The 16,788-nt window shown below is 42.6% G+C and overlaps 1 protein-coding gene across 1 annotated transcript in view; it reads right to left on the reverse strand.

The window, feature by feature from the left end:
• The window catches only part of LOC121283481 (coronin-6-like), a 304,125-nt gene that overhangs the window by 19,709 nt on the left and 267,628 nt on the right, over positions 1–16,788 (reverse strand). The window contains exons 6-8 of the mRNA XM_041198102.1: positions 13,277–13,396; positions 6,567–6,671; positions 4,530–4,675 (exon numbers count right to left, since the gene is read on the reverse strand). Of these exons, the coding sequence (XP_041054036.1) occupies positions 4,530–4,675; positions 6,567–6,671; positions 13,277–13,396 (371 nt within the window). The remainder of the gene's footprint in view (positions 1–4,529; positions 4,676–6,566; positions 6,672–13,276; positions 13,397–16,788) is intronic.

The raw sequence follows: 16,788 nt of genomic DNA on the forward strand, positions 1-16,788 counted from the left end.
TTTGTATTAAAAGTTTTCATTAGGCTTCTGTGAGCTTGTTCAGTAATTTTCCTCCACAGTTTCTAAAAAAAAGTTTGGATCTATCAAGCCAGGTTTCACTGTGGGACCTGACTTGCCCAGTATTAACATCAGCTGGGATCATAACAGTAGGTTCTGTCTTTGCTGGTTCTTTTTGTTGGTTTGGAGGCTCAGCTGGCGTCTGGGTGCCTTTCCATCCTTTTCTTCTATTCCTTTGTATTGGCTGCCCTTGGTCGGTTTAGCTGTTGCGTTGATCGGTGGTTGCTACTCTAACTCTTTCCTGCGGGATGGATAAACATTGTGCTTGTCTGCTTGTAGCATCTCTCGCTTCTTCCATCGTCATGTGGGTTGTCCCGATGTCCTCTGCGGCTGAGGAAGAGAATTGCGGTGAGGAGAATGTGGCACACACATGCTATCAGCCAAGGACAGTTGCTACCAGATTCCAGCATCTTCTGTGGCTTTGGCATGCTGGCTGGGAGCTGCAGAGCATGTTCAGTGGTTGCAACGCTGACCTGCTGTACTGTCGTCAGAGCCAGGGTGTGAGGCTCATCGGACTGCTGGTCACTTCTTTTACATCCTCCACTGGAGGCGTTGTGGTTACCTCCTGGGTGGTTGGCTGGACTGACCATTGTAGGTTTTCCAGCACCTGTAACAGGAATGAACAATTCTGCTCCACAAAGAGAGAAGACAGTTCAGAGCTGAAGTCCTAGTCTGGACACTTTTTGTTCCAGTGCTCAGGAAGTTGCAGTTCAGCTTGGTTAAAGACAGTAGCTGTTTTGAAATCATCTGCCATTTTGAGGAGATCCAAGGCAATGTGGACATCCCTGCTTAGGAGAGAGAAAAGCCTGTTATGGATGTCGTACATCAGCTCGATGATTTGTTTGCCACAGTACGTTAATGGTTCCAGTCATAGCACTGACTGGAAACCGGATTCCTCCAGACCCATAATGCGGTATGTCTGTTGTTCAAAGCCAGAGGTCTTTTAGCCATGCCTTTTTGTTACCCCAGCTCCTGTGTCTAATTTAAAATTTGTTAAATGGCCATTGATTGAAATGTCCACATTCCAAAATGAGAAACCAAGATCTTTGACCTCATCATCTTTGACCTCACCCAAGAAGCATGGCTGTGTTTCTTCCAAGTTTGCAAACTCAACTTTGTGGATAATCTTTGGGCCATCTGCATGTTTCAGAGTTTTAGTCCTGCACAGTTTGCCATATGGTCCAATCCTGTTGCACTGAAATATTGGGCTAAAATTGCAGTCTATTGGTCTCACCAGTGGGGGCGCTTTGCTCCATAGCTTTGGCATGGTCACTCTGCTGGCCGGTTTGTGTATTGCTTTCCCTGGCCTGGAGTGTTCCGGTGTCTTGTTGCTTAACTAGCTGAACTGTGGGTGGCCCTCTGCACCATGGTTTATTTTCTCCCCTTAAAATAGTTCTGTGCTGCTCACGGAGTTCTGACTGCCTAACTATCTGGATTGCCTTTTCCAGGGTTAGATCTTCCTTTGCTTGCATGAGGTCAGAGAGTGTGTCATCTGCTATTCCTACCACTATTCTGACTCTGATCAGTTTGATATTAAATCCCCATACTTGCAACCCTTGCCAGATCATTAATGAATGAACCAACAGTTTTGTCTGGTTGTTAAACTCTCTTATTGAATTTAGCTCTTTTGAGTATTTTATTGCTTAGATTAAAATAAATGAAGAGTGAATTTAGTACTTCTTCAAATTTTGCAGAGGATGCATTAATTCCCTGTCATGCAATAAATGTAATCTGCAATAAGGCCTACTGAGTAAAACTGCGTGTTCACCTGTTCTTCTTCTGATGTTTTATTTAAACCTGAAACAATACGGTATCTTAAGAAGCTTTTCTTCCAAAGTCCCTAATTTTGTGATTGATCTGGGCCTTGGATTATTCCGAATTGACTTGGAAGTGTGGAAGTTTGATCCATGTTCAAAATGTTAAAAGTATATTCTGTTTTAAGAGTTTTATGGATTTCAAGATGGCATCACCATTCACTTAGAGGCAAAGGGATTTCCATGCTTCAACTTGGGAATTGGGTTTTGGCAATGGGTTTTTTTTCAAACTACACTTCTGACACAAAATTACTTTAAAGATTTCTCAGGGCTTGCTGCAGCCTGGAATTTTAAAAGATTTAGCTCACCTTGCATCTGCTGACTCTGCACTCGGAAGCTACACTTCCAAAGCAGATTCCATGGAGTCTTCTCTTACACTGCCGTAAGGAATTTCAAATCTCTGTCTTCAGCTTCAAAGCCTCTCTATGGAGCTTATCCCTGGCAATTTGTCCTCTGCACCTCTGTTTCTGGAGCTTCTTTTCAGGTCAGAATGCTTTGTTGAATTTTTATCAGTCTTCCAGTGTTTCAGTTTGTCTCTGTACTTTAGTGAGGTTCTAGATTCTTAACCTTCTGCTGCCACCATGTTGTGGGGTGTTGGTTACATCTCAGTAGATTTGAGGAAGTCTTTGTAGTCTTTAGCAGGTTAACTGTGGGTCTTTACTAACTACTAGAACTATTTACAAATATACAGTAAAGGATACAAGCTAGGAGTTGTCTCTATTCTTAGATCTGCATGCTGCTCTGTCCAACACTAAACTGAACCCTAGGTGCTGGTCACGTGATCTCTACATCACTGTGTGGGCGGTACTATACTCAGTCTTACATTAGCCCTATATGTGCCAGTCCCTTATACTGCAACATTCAGTGACAGTAACAATCGTTGTGGACTGAAACTCGGCTCCCTCTCCTATAATGCAGACCTATGGGGATGATGTCCTGGAGTTACACCTTATGCAGCATTACTTCAACTTCAGTAGTTATCATGCAAGATGTCAGGTACTGGACTGTCCAATCCAAATTCAATGCTTGCACTTTGCTCTCCCTTTCCATTCATTTTGCAGGTCTTTTTTTCACTCTTACCCATCCAGTTTTCATAAAGGTTGAGCAGCCATTTAAGCCACTGGAAAGTTTTTCAATATTTTTCTCCCCTTATTGTGACATTCCCCTTAAAGTGTCACCATTTATTTACATTTCACTTACATACAATACTATTGCAATCACCAGCCCCCGGCAAACACCAACACGAGTGTTTCTCCATACCCTGCAAAATTATACACCTGAAGTTATACAGAATTATTGAGCTGACGTAGAAAATGGGTACAAACATGCCCTCTCTATTTCAGTCTCTCAAAAACTCGTAAGTCGCCACTCTGGCACGGATTATGCCAAAAGAGGAACTGCAAGGCTTTATATTATTAATTTGGTGGAGTGGATTTACCAGATAGCGATAGCTACTACTGATATCGCTATTTTTATCTGCATGTTGAGCTTCGGTGACACTTGCAGGATTATTGATTGCCGTGTCATTGATCTACTATGATCAAAATCAAATTTGCTCTCCATTGAAACCAACCATAATAACCATGTTTATGAAGTATTTTATTATACCTCAACATTTTCAAAGCACAGAAAGTCCGTGCTTAACATAGTTAATTGGCTCTTGGAAAACATGATGTTATGCAAAGTCTAGACAGCAATTTAATAAACAGGGGTTAGGTTCCTGGGGGAAGGCTTTTGGAAAATTTATTTCCATGCAAACATATACATTGACATTATACTGGCAACTTCCCCCACTTACAACAATGTTATGCAAGTTAGCACATTTTTTATACCTTGCAAACCACCCATGACCAAACATGGTTCTCTATGTTTGAACTTCCACCTTAGTCTTAATTAAAAAAAAGTATGTGATCAGTGTTTGGAGACCATTACAGGACAATCCTGACCCAGCACAAATAAAAATCTGGGCTGCTTCCAGTCTGTCTGAGCCTCATAAGCTGCTCCCCACCTTAATCACTCAAGGTGGGAGTTACACAAGAATGCCCAGGTATAGGGCAACATTAATGCAAAACAGCAGCAATGCAATGCGAATACAGGGTTCTAATTGGACGGTGACGGTTAATGCAAAGCGACATAGTGTTAAGCAAGGACTTCCTATGCTTCACACAATAAATTACCAAGTTGATTTTATCCATGGTCACAGAGGCAAATGCGACAACCATTATTCACCAGCAACATCCCACAATGATAAGTCAATCCCATTCTTTGGTTTTGTTGTTTGAGGGGAAAATGTTGGCCAGTAGAGATCCCTACTCTTTTTTGAATAATGCCATTGGATCTTTCAAATGCACCGCCAGAAAAGGTAAACTTAACTTTGGATTAGCTTTGCAGCCCATTTTCCTCTCCCTCTCAGCGTAAAGTTCACTAGTGCCACTGCTTGATGCGACACCATAGACCAGTGACTCAGTGTAGGCGGGTAATTATGGCTATGAACCAACATGCTTGAGCATGGAGGGAGTATACTGGTTGCCTTCAGTGATAGATAGGTCTTTACCTGAGGAGCACATTTTTAAAAACAACATCATTTTCAACACTGTCAGTCGTAATCTTGCTAACTTGCCTCTAATTCCCTTATTAAGGCAGAAAGTAAACGCTCACCTTGCAATTTCACATCTGCTGACATCCAAGCCTCTCTTTGTCATGAAGCCCATTCCCCTCTGTGGCTCCTTACTGCTGAATGTGCTGATGTAATGAACAAATGGAGCTTCATCTGTGATTTCAAAATATCGAATACTGCTATCGCCCTGCGCACAGAGAAATTAGTCTCGAAGGAGAAAGCACAGAAGGCTGACTACAGTAAAAAAAAAAGAATTTCGCTTTTCCAAAGCATGTCTTGTGGTTTTATTGTAGTAAACTTCACCATTCAATAGATAGGTTTTAGGAATAGTATCTCAAGACTTCGGCTCAAGATCTAATGCAGAATAAACAGCATGATAGAAGGGAAAAAACACTCAGTGGTGACCTTTCTAATTCAGGGGGTGAAAGTTCCCAGACTGGAATCGACAAGCACTATTTCAGTTCAGATAATTATTTTTTGGGTTTTTCCCCTTGGCAATGGAGTGCATCTATCGTAGCCATGCTATAAGCACTATTAAATAGCGCTACACATCAGCAGGAGAAAGTGCAAAAACTGTTTTATTAAAATGAGGGGTCAGGAAGGTCTTCACAAAATGCAAGTAAAACATGGAGTGGACTTGCAAGTGGGATCACGGGGTCATGAATCCTGAGATTTATTTAAAGCACAGTTGGATACAGCGATGAGGAAACTAGGTTCTCCTGGGGATAGAGGAGGCAAGATGGACTATCCAGTTTTCTTCATCTACATTTAGGGAAACTTCCAGTATAAAATATTATGAACCCATTCCTGTATACGAAACATAAAATAAACAATATTTATGGTCAAAGGATCCACTGCATGAAGAAGATATTCCACCGTTACCTGGGTGATGAAAATAAATGCACATCTACAAAATAACAATCTGATGCGATCTTAAAGACCCACCCATACACAGGACCGTCAGAATGATGGGGCGGGATTTTACAGTCCCTCCTGCCATTGGGATTTTCCAGTCCTGTCGAAGTCAATGGGCTTTTGAGTGGCTCGGCACTGCAAGAGGGCTGTAAAATTCCACCCATGGAGAGGGCATTAAAAGGGAGATGACTCCACTCAAAACATTAGCAAACCTTAGTTTATTTGAGGGCCATTTCCATCAAGGCAACATCCTGTACCAGTGATGTGTTTAATGCACTAAGAGTCAATATGCTGACTCATAAACGTTAGCAAATCAATTATCATGAAGGCAATATGCTTTTTAAAAGGAAGTATTTTTGCTAAAGTACAGGCGGAACTATTTTTAAAACAGCAACAATTTCCAGTAAAGCTTTAGCACACTTTCAGATAGGGTTCAAAATGCTTTCTACACAATTAATTGCTTTGAAATGCAATGACTGTTCTTCCATTAATTAATGTTTATTACATCACATTTATGATTACATTTCAAAAGTCAGTGTTAGCTGTCCCTCTATTCAAGGTTGACATCTACTCAGGGTTGTGAGTTTTTGCCATGGCCTTCCTGTGACTGAATAGGCCGATTCTCGACACACTGTTCTTTGGGCACGTGGGGCAGGGGGATCCAGAGTGCAGGATTTGCTTCCTTTTCTTTCTTTCTCTTCTGCTGCTCTGCCTCAATCATTAAGGTGTTGTGGCTCAAAGCGAGATGCAGTTTGATGGACAAGTTGTCGTCACTGGACACTTGGACACTGTGTCTGGATGACCAAAAACTTTCTACCCCATCAGGTCCTGTTCTCCCAACTCTCAGATGGCCAGTGTTCCAGAGGAGGGCAAAGAAAATGCTTCAAAGACACTCTGAAGCGCGGCAACATTGACCTGAATGACTCGGAGGGGCTTGCTGCGACTTCAAAAGCACTTCTTTGGCTATAAAGTGCTTTGGGATGTCATGAGGTCATGAAAGGTGCTAGATAAATGCAAGTCTTACTTTCTTATGGCAAGCTTTTTGCACACAGCAAGATAGCACAGCACAAATAGCAATGAGATGAGCAATCAGCTAATCTGCTCAATTAATTGTTTATATCAAATCATTGGAATGAACTACTAACACATCAGTAGTGTCTCACCTTTCCGCAGAGGTACACTATGTTGGTGTCTGGATCATAAAATGGCAGAAGCACTCCGTTACTGGTGTCCATTTCCTGAAGTGCTATTGGTTCATCAAAGTTTTTCTACATGGGATAGGGGGAGAAATATATTAAATTTTAACTCTGTCCACGCTGATTGTCCAGTACTGCATGCAACAAGTTATTAGTGTAAACCGTTCACTACAAAACAGGCAAGAGAGTTGGGAGGGGAGATGTGGTCAACACTTGTGTGTGTTATCCAGTGAATATGACTGCCTTTCTGACATCTAATAATCTATAAAAATCATTTGGCAGTTTTTGACATACTAAATAAGTACATGCAGATTAGAAGGCTCCTGCAGTCATGTCTCATTATGATTATGGTACTGGTTCAAAGCAGCCTCCACTCATCACTTACGGTAAACTTGTGTAGTGAGTATCTGGAATTGGAGCTGGACCTGACTCCAATTTAGCTGCCTCTGCGTCAAGGGGGAGTTTTATGTGATGCCCTTTCCTGGTGCAGAGCCTCACCCACCACGAGCCCAATTTCAATCAGGGGATGTGGGCTCTCAGTCATTTTCTCATCCATTAAAATAAACAGGTGGGAAAAGATGGAACAGTCTTGGCAGGTGAGGCGTCACACCAGTAAATCGAGTGATGACACTGGGGTATATTTACACATTGACCAGCTCAGCTGCAGAACCCAAAAAAGCTCTCACTTTATTGTGTGGAGCACAGCCGGTCATTAGTGCAGCCAAGTGGAGAGAATTCCACTAGGCACATGGGTGCAATGACTTGGTTTCAAACTGACTGAGCGCCAGTTTCATTGAGTGATCGGACCAAATTGCCGCCTATTTTTTTTCTGTATTACTCCTTTTTCTATAGCTGCCCAGGACACTCCCTGCACTTGACAGGCGGCTTCATGGCCAATTCCCCCAGAGTGCCACAAACACCCCATCCACCGATACCCTGCCCACCCTCCTCAACCTCCCTGTGTAGCCAGGAGCTAGGCTGTGGGAACCATTGGCCATCCGCAATACACGCGGCCCATTTCCTTTCCAGTTGTGAGATATCATATTCTCTGTTCAATGCATCCCTATTTAACAAGGCTCAGAATGGAGTGAGATTTGAAGTGATATCCCTGGACTATGGCAATAAGCAGTGGTGCACCATCACTGCACCATATTGACAGCCCCAGCACCAGTTCTATATTGTCTTTTGTTCTAAGCTCTTTTTTGCATGCTAAGTTTTTGTTTCTTAATAATGTGTAGTTTCGAAATAAATGGTATTCACAATGGCAGATTGCTGGTCAGCTCGATGGAAAACCACTCAGCTGACCTCGTCTAACAAAACTGCTTGCCTTATTATTAATTAGATGAGTGTCTCAACTTTACAGAAGGATTTTAATCATGATTTGTTATTTTTGAAGGTGATGCACCCATGCCAGAGGGGTCAGGTAGTCTCTTCCCAGCAACTCTCATTGGACATCATATACTAGAAGGTGCAAGGGGTTGGGGGATGGAGCCCAGGGCTGATAACTCTTCATACCAAGCTGGTTGCCCACCTCTCTCAAGGAGAATATCAAAGGTTTAACTCTAGACCACTCCATGCTACCTATTGAATCATGAGTTTTGTTAAACAAAGCATATGAATACTTTAGCTGCATTCTTTAGTTTGCAATTGACTGCATAAAAACATGGTTTAGCTGAAATATTATTTCTTTGATATTACCATTATGTTAGAGGTGGTAATGTACCGCTTTACCCTCATACTCCTGTGCCAGTTTACCCTTTCTCAAGAGAAGCACACCCATGCAATCCACACTTCACTGTAGAGACTAAGCCTTTGCATCACCCATATAGCAATTCACCATTAACACTTTCTGATTCATCTGAACTGCAAGAGCAGGTATAGCCTGACCATACCAGCTATTTTTTGTTAGAAAGGCTAGGATTAAGTAAAAGGTGTGTGTGTGTGTGTGCGTGCGTGCTCTTTATGAAAAGAGCTTCTGAGGCATCCAACATCTTGCACTTTATTAAAAAAGATTGTCATATGAAAATAGGGTCCAATCCTGTGGTTATGAAAACCCTGCGCTGGCAAAATGGCTGTTCAGTGGAAGAAACTGAGGTGATAAAGTACTTTCTGCCTTGAAGCCTATGGGACCATGTTCAATCTGCAGGTAGCAACAACCCTGGAAGGGAACATTGGACTAGAACAGCAACACAAACTCAGTCCCAGCAAAATCAGCTGTGAAATTTAACAGCTTAACAGGCACAGCTTTTCCTACTTGTGTCAATGCTACCGAGTGCCAGTGCGTGAGGCTTCTATTTAATTTGATGATATCAAGTGCTCCCTAATTAATATTAATTTATGTTAATTTGACAGACACTTTCTAGTGCAGTGCCCTGCTCTTGAGACTCCAGCAGGTTCCGTGTGGTCAGGTTTAAGCTTCAAGGGCACAACTTAACAAAAGTATCGGCTGTCAGCAGATTTTAAAGGAGAAAGGACTCAGCGCGCTAGCACAGGAGCACATTTCAACACCAAAGTTATTCTTATGCCCAGCACAATTTAAAAAAGAAACGTCTGGATTTTCTTTTGATGAATTTCCTAAGACAAATCACAGCATTTCCCGATTATACTAGAAGGGGCACCAGAGCGAGACACATCAATCATCCCCCCCCACCCCCCGCCGAACCTTTCAGTTCTTAGTTTCATTGTATCTACTCCACTCTGTACGACACCAAAATTTGGTTTAATTAGCAAAGTACAATGCACAGTTAATGATGTTTAATCAACATTTGTCTTATCTTCCATCACATACGTTCACCTCAGTCCCTCACTGGTTTTGCGGTTGTGCTTAAAAATGGTATAATTTTCAAACATTTATTATTGAGTATTCATATTTTAAGTAAGTTGCTAATGGATGATGCACGTTGGCCTAGAGTCTATGCTGTAGTTGAATACTACCGGGTCCCATAAACCCAGCTCCCTCTGACTCATTCGGGTGAATCCTGTGGTAAAGATGTTTCCCTCCCGTGTAAAAACTGCCCTCATCGGCCTCATGCCTTCATGGGGGGCCAGTTTTTCCTGAAGGAGAAAGCAATAGTTAAAAGACAAGAGAACAAGTGAATTCCACATGGGGAATATTCATTTCAGACTAAGTCAAAGGATTAATTTTCAACACTACATCCTTAGGAAGGTCTGAAGCAAATATTTCCATTGTGAGAAGTGAGAAAGGCCTAGAACTCCTCCTCCTGGCCAACCATAAGAATACCACCTTATATGTTGAACAAAAACAGAATTACCTGGAAAAACTCAGCAGGTCTGGCAGCATCGGCGGAGAAGAAAAGAGTTGACGTTTCGAGTCCTCATGACCCTTCGACAGAACTTGCGTCGAAGGGTCATGAGGACTCGAAACGTCAACTCTTTTCTTCTCCGCCGATGCTGCCAGACCTGCTGAGTTTTTCCAGGTAATTCTGTTTTTGTTTTGGATTTCCAGCATCCGCAGTTTTTTTGTTTTTACCTTATATGTTGATATGAGTGAACTGTGACGGAGAAGTACACAGTGCATACAACCCAATGTATAGAAATTTGCTTGCGATCAATTTTATTCTTTTAAACAAAGTGGATTAGTTGGCCTGTTTGCATTGTTTTTCTGTGGAGAGGAATTCTGGTTGGGATAGAAACAGATATAGTCTCTTCCTTTCCCGTTTAAACACTTTCTCTTTGCAAGGTGGCTAGTTGGCACATAACACAGATCTCTTACCACATTGATGGCCAAACTGTCTGATCCGATAACAAATTACTTATTCATTAATGTTTCTTTAGCAGTACAACCTGGTTTTGAGGAGTCTGCCAAAATAAATCCTGAATATGATCAAACTTATATCATCAGACCATGGGTCAATAAGAAGGAAGCAACCTTCACAGTAGCTATTCCACCAATAAGAAGCTACAGAATGGGTCTACAAGGGATAGCCAATTTGGTCTGTATCTGTAGCACAGTGATTTTCTGTTTTAAAGAGCTATTAACCATTAGGATAAATTATAGAAATGTTTTCATGATGCCAAAGGTTTGAAACAATTGTACATTTCATTGGTTGGTCAAATAAATCCCATGACATTACTTTCACTGAAAGCCATCATTATCTCAGTGAGGTAGATTTTTGTGAGGCAAGGCTTGGCCACTGCATTGAGAAGATTATAACTGGTGATATGGAGGACCCTATCGCACACACACTGACCTCCGAGTCAAACTGACCTCCTTTAGAGTCAGGTTCCAAAATCGCTCAACATTTATCAGAATGTAATCAGCAACAACAAATTGTATTTATATAGCGGCTTTAGATAGTAAAATGCCCCAAAGTGGGAGCATTTTCAAACAAATTTTGGCACAGGAGCAAAATAAGGAGATATTAGGCCAGATGGCCAAAAGCTTGGTCAAAGACATAAGTTTTAAGGAGTGTCTTGAAGGACAAAAGAGGAGATGGAAAGGTGGAAAGGTTTAGGGAGGAAATTCCAGTGCTTAGGGTCCCAGCAGCTGAAGGCATGGCTGCTGTGGTGGAGTGATTAAAATCATGGGTGCTCAAGTGGTCAGAATTGGAGCGCAGAGGGTCGCAGAGCTGGAAGAGGTGGAAGGGGTAAGGAGGGGCAAGGCCTAGGAGGAATTTGGAAACCTGGATGAGAATTTTAAAACAAGGCATTACTTAGTCAGGAGCCAATGTAGGTCCGTGAGCACAGGGCAGACAGGACTTGGCGCAAGTGAGGAAATGGGCAGTTTTGGATGACCTCAAGTTTATGGGAGGTGGTAAATGAGAGGCCATCCAGCAGTGGGTTGATACAGTCAAGCCAAGGTTTAAAAAAAAAGCATGGATAAGCAGCAGATGAGCTGAGACCTGGGCGAAAATAGTCCAGCAATGTCACGGAAGAGGGAACATCAGTGATGGTGGGGTTAGGTGGTCAGAACCTCACCTCAGGGCCAAGTAAAACACTAAGATTGCAAGCAATCTGGTTCAGCCTCAGACAATTGCCAGGAGATGGACGCAATCGGTGACAGTGTTCAGATAACCCAGATCCTGGAGACCCCAGCTCTGAAATCTCTGATGCTCCCACACATGAAGCCACCCCAGAAATTACACGGGGAGTTTCTTGACTTTGTGCTCCCTGTGATGTGCAAACCCAAATTTCCAATATCCATTTTGACTGGGTAAATCTGCACACCAGTAATTGAAAAAAAGACACCCATAAAAATTGGCTTTTGTGTTAATTTGAGAGCAGTGATTATAACTGGAAGTGATCAACACATTAAATATGGAAAGCATATTTTATGTTTTTCCAGAGAATTTTCTTTTGATGATTTCCTTTACTGCTCTCTGTAACTTCAAAGATCAAAATGTCCTACCTCATCTCAAAGAACCATCGCAATGGTTGCCAAATGGCTGCCTGGCATACTTTGCCTCAGGCTTATATCTTAGCATAAATTGTTAAGAATGAGAAAAACTTCCTATTTTCAAGAATTTTAATGCATGCACATACGTGTCTTGTGCAGTTATTTTGTACTTTGCCTGCACAGTGATGGCTTTCGAGTATTTTTGTATATAGGGATTGTTGCTATGCACGTGTGTGTATTGGAAGCAATGATTGCGTAAGTGTTGAAGCAATCTACTTTGGTCCCTGGAGATTAGATACAAGTAGCGCTGCTTACATCAACTGGTTGCTATGCTTAGAAATGAAAAGTAGTTATGGGATACGGTTTGACACACTGGGACCATCTCCACTGCAGCAGCAGAGGTGAGGGGGAGAATTAAGAGGTTTTCAAAATTGCGAAATGGTTCTGGTGGAGTGAATATGAAGAGAATATTTTCTCTGGTTGAGGAATCAGTGACAAGGGATCATCAATTTAAAACACAGTCATTAAGAGACCATGAAGAGAAGTTAGGAGAAATTTAATTTCAAGGAGGATTGCTGAAACAAGGAACGACTGTGTGGCCTGTTTCTGTGTTGCAAATTTCTATGGTTCCAGGTCTTGTTGGAGTCACCGTCGTTATCTGGCTTAATGCAGGACAATGTTGCTGGCTTAGTTGCTCTGCGGCATCAGTCAGCTTTCCCTTCCTGGAGCAGGTGCGTCAAGCAAGCCTCCAGGAAAGGGGAGCGAGAATTCACAGTCCCAGATGAGGATTAACATCACTGGTTTGGATTGGGATGTATCCAAATAGTATTCCAGCCAGAGGCTGTGGGCCTCTTCATTCCAAGTGGTTGCATTCCACCATTAGCTAGGAAGGTGGGGAAGGGAATGGGGTTGGGTGGGAGGGATGGGCAGGGATTAGGGGTGAAGAAAATAGATCAAGAATTCTGCATCAAAGGTTGCATAGTGGATCAATGAAGGCAAAAACGGGAAGAATTAAACCAACCAAAGTCACAATAGGTCTGCTGGTAACCAAAATGTTGATTTTATTTCACTAATCAATACAGTGACACTCCTTACCCCCAGCCTTCATTCTCAGAAGTGAAATTAAAACCATACAAGAGATTCCGCTCAGGGAGTCTGATCATATTCAGCTCTCTCTCTCTCTCTCTCGTTTTGCTGAGTGGCCACTTTGACATGTTTAGCTTTGCCCCTCGCTTGTGTTGTGCACCAGGCTGTCACCTGCTCCCCCAAAAACCCACCCCACACCCCCCACCCCACCACCCGATGGTGAAACACCTCCTACCGGGTCCCAGAGGGCCAGCTGCCGTTCGCTCATTTTGCTGAATCCGGTGGTGAAGATTTTACCGTTGGACATGAAGACGGCCCTCATTGGGCGAGCGCCTTCATGCGCTTTGTTCTTTTCCTTATTTGGTTGGTTAGTAGAAAGCAACACAGGAACACAAGAGCAAAATGCATTCAGGAAGAAAAAAAAAGGAACATGCAGTCACCACACACAACATGCATCACATCAATCCCGAAAGCACCCATTGCACAGAACGCGTCATCACCCCACACCCACCACCCACCCCCCACTCCCCTCCCCAGTCCAGAATTACCTTTTGCAAAACAAACACAACCGACCTGTAACACCAGCTGTAACGTTCCAACATGATGCAGAAGTAGCCCCATCACTTGCTGAAGATGGAATCAAATTGGATTTTTGCCTCTCCGTATCTGAGCCCTGGACTCAAACTTGTGCTGACAACTTCCTACACGTAAGCATTTTGCCTTAATAGGTGGGGCTCTGATGGCTTATGGAGTGTCCAAACCTGTCTCGGCTTAAGAGACTAGGGCACCCTGCTCAAATTCTGATGTGCCGGTTGTCTGGTTAATGTGTCCCACAACAGATGAGTTGAACTTAAGAGTGGAGCACACCTATCCCACAAGAAGGCATCGCAGTCCAAGTTACAGGGAATTCTGATTAATTCTGCAGTAGTTTTCTGTCTATTTCTGGCAAGGCCTGCACTTCCCTTAAAACTAGTTCCCTCGATGATGTAATCATCATTTAAACCATTTCTCAAGTCAACAAAAACAGATAAAAAAAAAGGGATGTTACTTGATCAGTGACCATATGTAGGACTGACATATGGCTTTAATATTAGAGTTCTCTTGGGGGCGTGCGCAGGGCTGTGTGTCACTGGAGTATCAGGGCACTGCACCAAGCAGGGTTAGGACACAGGCTCACCCTGTGCCCACACCACAATGTCTCCCTCAAGGCCAGGCAAAGTTGAATGGAGAGTTTTTAACCAGGCTGCTATTAGGTATCTCCTGGTAACTGCTAACTAGCGGACAGCCACGTGGGAGAATTTTGTGCCTGGCCATTCTCCCCCTTCCCACCTACAAAAGAAAGGGGAGCAAATCAGGGGAAAATAGGACAACATACCTGCAAAATAATAATAAGCTTCATCTGGTTTAACTACTGGGAGGAAAATGGTGTCTGTGAATGGTAGCTACTTTTCTTTGCTGTTCTTCTGATGCCTGTGCAAGTAGGACCTAAGAAATCTGTAATCAGAAAGGTTCTCATAAAATACTATGTAAATTTGTATGGAATTGTCCCTGGATTTGCAGTAAATTGCACAGTATGGTCTCTGTGGTCAGCGAAGGGAGCTGTAAGGAGATGTCCTGTACTGCAATAGATTCACAACTTTTGCAAATTTAAAAGGTATACTCTGGTGTGCATTGACATGTCCTGAAGGACACTTTTACCGGGTTTTGAACCGGAGGAATGATCAGAGGTAGATTCTGCGACTTCAGATCCACAACTGAGTCGCCAAGGGAAACCGTCATGGAACACCTAAGGAATGGGTGATCAAAAATACCAAAAATACCCAAATGGACAAAACTTCACGCTGCAGCATAGGTTTACACCGGCAGCCAATGCTGAGAGACATTTCAGAGATTTGAGAACTGAGCCTTCCTGAACACAAGCCAATGGGCAAGATATCTGTTTAATAATCCTTGGTAAAAGGGGAGTTGGGCCCTCGCATCCTTGGAAAATATCCACTTAAGGTTAATCCTAGCCAGGTTTCAGTCACCGTTCTATAACTAGTCCCTAAAATGGTCAGATAGAATTGTGGTGGAAATTACCACTGCTAAGCCACATTCATTCCAAGTAAGACTCACTAGTTTTGAATTTTTAACCCATTTTGTGCTTTGTCAGTAAGGATGCTCTAGACGTTTAACTGAGTTTGTAGACTTCACTCTCAGCAGTGGATTGCAATTGGCTGATGGGACATCAGCTCAATATGCTCTGTTTTTGTTCCAAGGTAATAAACGGTCCAGATGTATTCTCTAGTTAAGTATAATTACCAAACTCTTGAGCAAGGGTTCCTGGTAAGGAACATTAGGCTTGATGAACAAGGAAGCTGCATCCTCAAAGAAGGTAGAGAACCCAGATGGAGAATTGTTGACAAGCTGCTATCATGCACCTCTCAGCAGGTCACTGAACAGTAATGCTTCATTACTTCATTGTAAAGATCATACTTGTAGAAATGATTGTGTTGATTTCCTCAATGTGAAGAGCAATAACAGTGCCCATGGCAATTTTCCATGTATCTGCCTGACATTCAGCATTGGCAGGCTATCCAACTGAGAGAGAACTTTGCTACAAGATCTTTATGAGGAGTGATATGAACCCTGGCATGCACTGATCAACTTTGGATCAGCTGAGCTGTGAGGCATCTGGTTTTGTAGTTATTACTGATCATTTATTCCCTGTACCGTAATCAGCACAGCTACACAGCGTGTTAAATCCAACAACAGTGATTGGTTTTTGTCTGCAATCTGAACTGTTTGGATGGCAGTTGTTATTTTTTATTGTGCATTAACTATGGTTCAGGTCATGCCTTTGAGTCCCATTCTAGGATTTGAGCGCAGAAATCAAGGTTGACACTCCAGTGCAGTACTGAGTGCTGCACTCTGAGGTGTTGTCTTTCGGATGAGATGAGGTGTCTGCCCTCTCAGGTGGAGGTAAAAGATTCCATGGCACTATTTCAAAGGAGAGCAGGTGAGCTATCCCCAGTGCCCTGACCAATATTTATCCCTCAATCAACATCACACAAACCGATTATCTGGTCAGTATCATGTTACAGTTTGTGGGGGCTTGCTGTGCGTAAGTTGGCTGCCACATTTCCTCCAATAGCTGTAAAGCGCTTTGAGACACCACAAAGTGGCCTAGCAAGCTGTTTAGTTCAAGGGCAATTAGGGATGAGCAACAAATGCTGGTCTTGCCAGTGACGCCCACATCCCATGAAAGAATAAAGAAAAACATAGAATTACATTGAATTTACAGCACAAAAATAGGCCATTCAGCCCAATTTGTCTATGCTGGTGTTTATGCTCTGCATAAGCTTCCTCTCACTTTTCTTTCTCTAACCTTATCAATATCCCTCTATTCCTTTCTCCTTCATCTGTGCATTTGGCTTTCCCTTAAACGCAGCTATGGATTTAACAACTCGGCAACTAAAGTTGGAGCCCTCTATGCCAGGAATATGTCTCATTTTCAATCTCACTTCAAGTGCACAATCTTCACTGATTTATAAACAATGCAAAGCTACCAACATTGCCAGGCACAACAGTGAACTAAGTTTCACTGTTGAGCTAAGTACTGAAGAATTAGCATTATCTCTGAAGATAGAAGTTATATAACTAGACTTGGGAACTGTAGGAACACAAAGTTCACAAACAAAAATCCAAACGTGTATAAATCCATGCCTGTTCGCCCATAGCCAAGAACCTTCCCTCATGTCTCAAAAC

The sequence above is a fragment of the Carcharodon carcharias genome, chromosome 10 (assembly GCF_017639515.1).
Source record: "Carcharodon carcharias isolate sCarCar2 chromosome 10, sCarCar2.pri, whole genome shotgun sequence".
NCBI lineage: Eukaryota > Metazoa > Chordata > Chondrichthyes > Lamniformes > Lamnidae > Carcharodon > Carcharodon carcharias.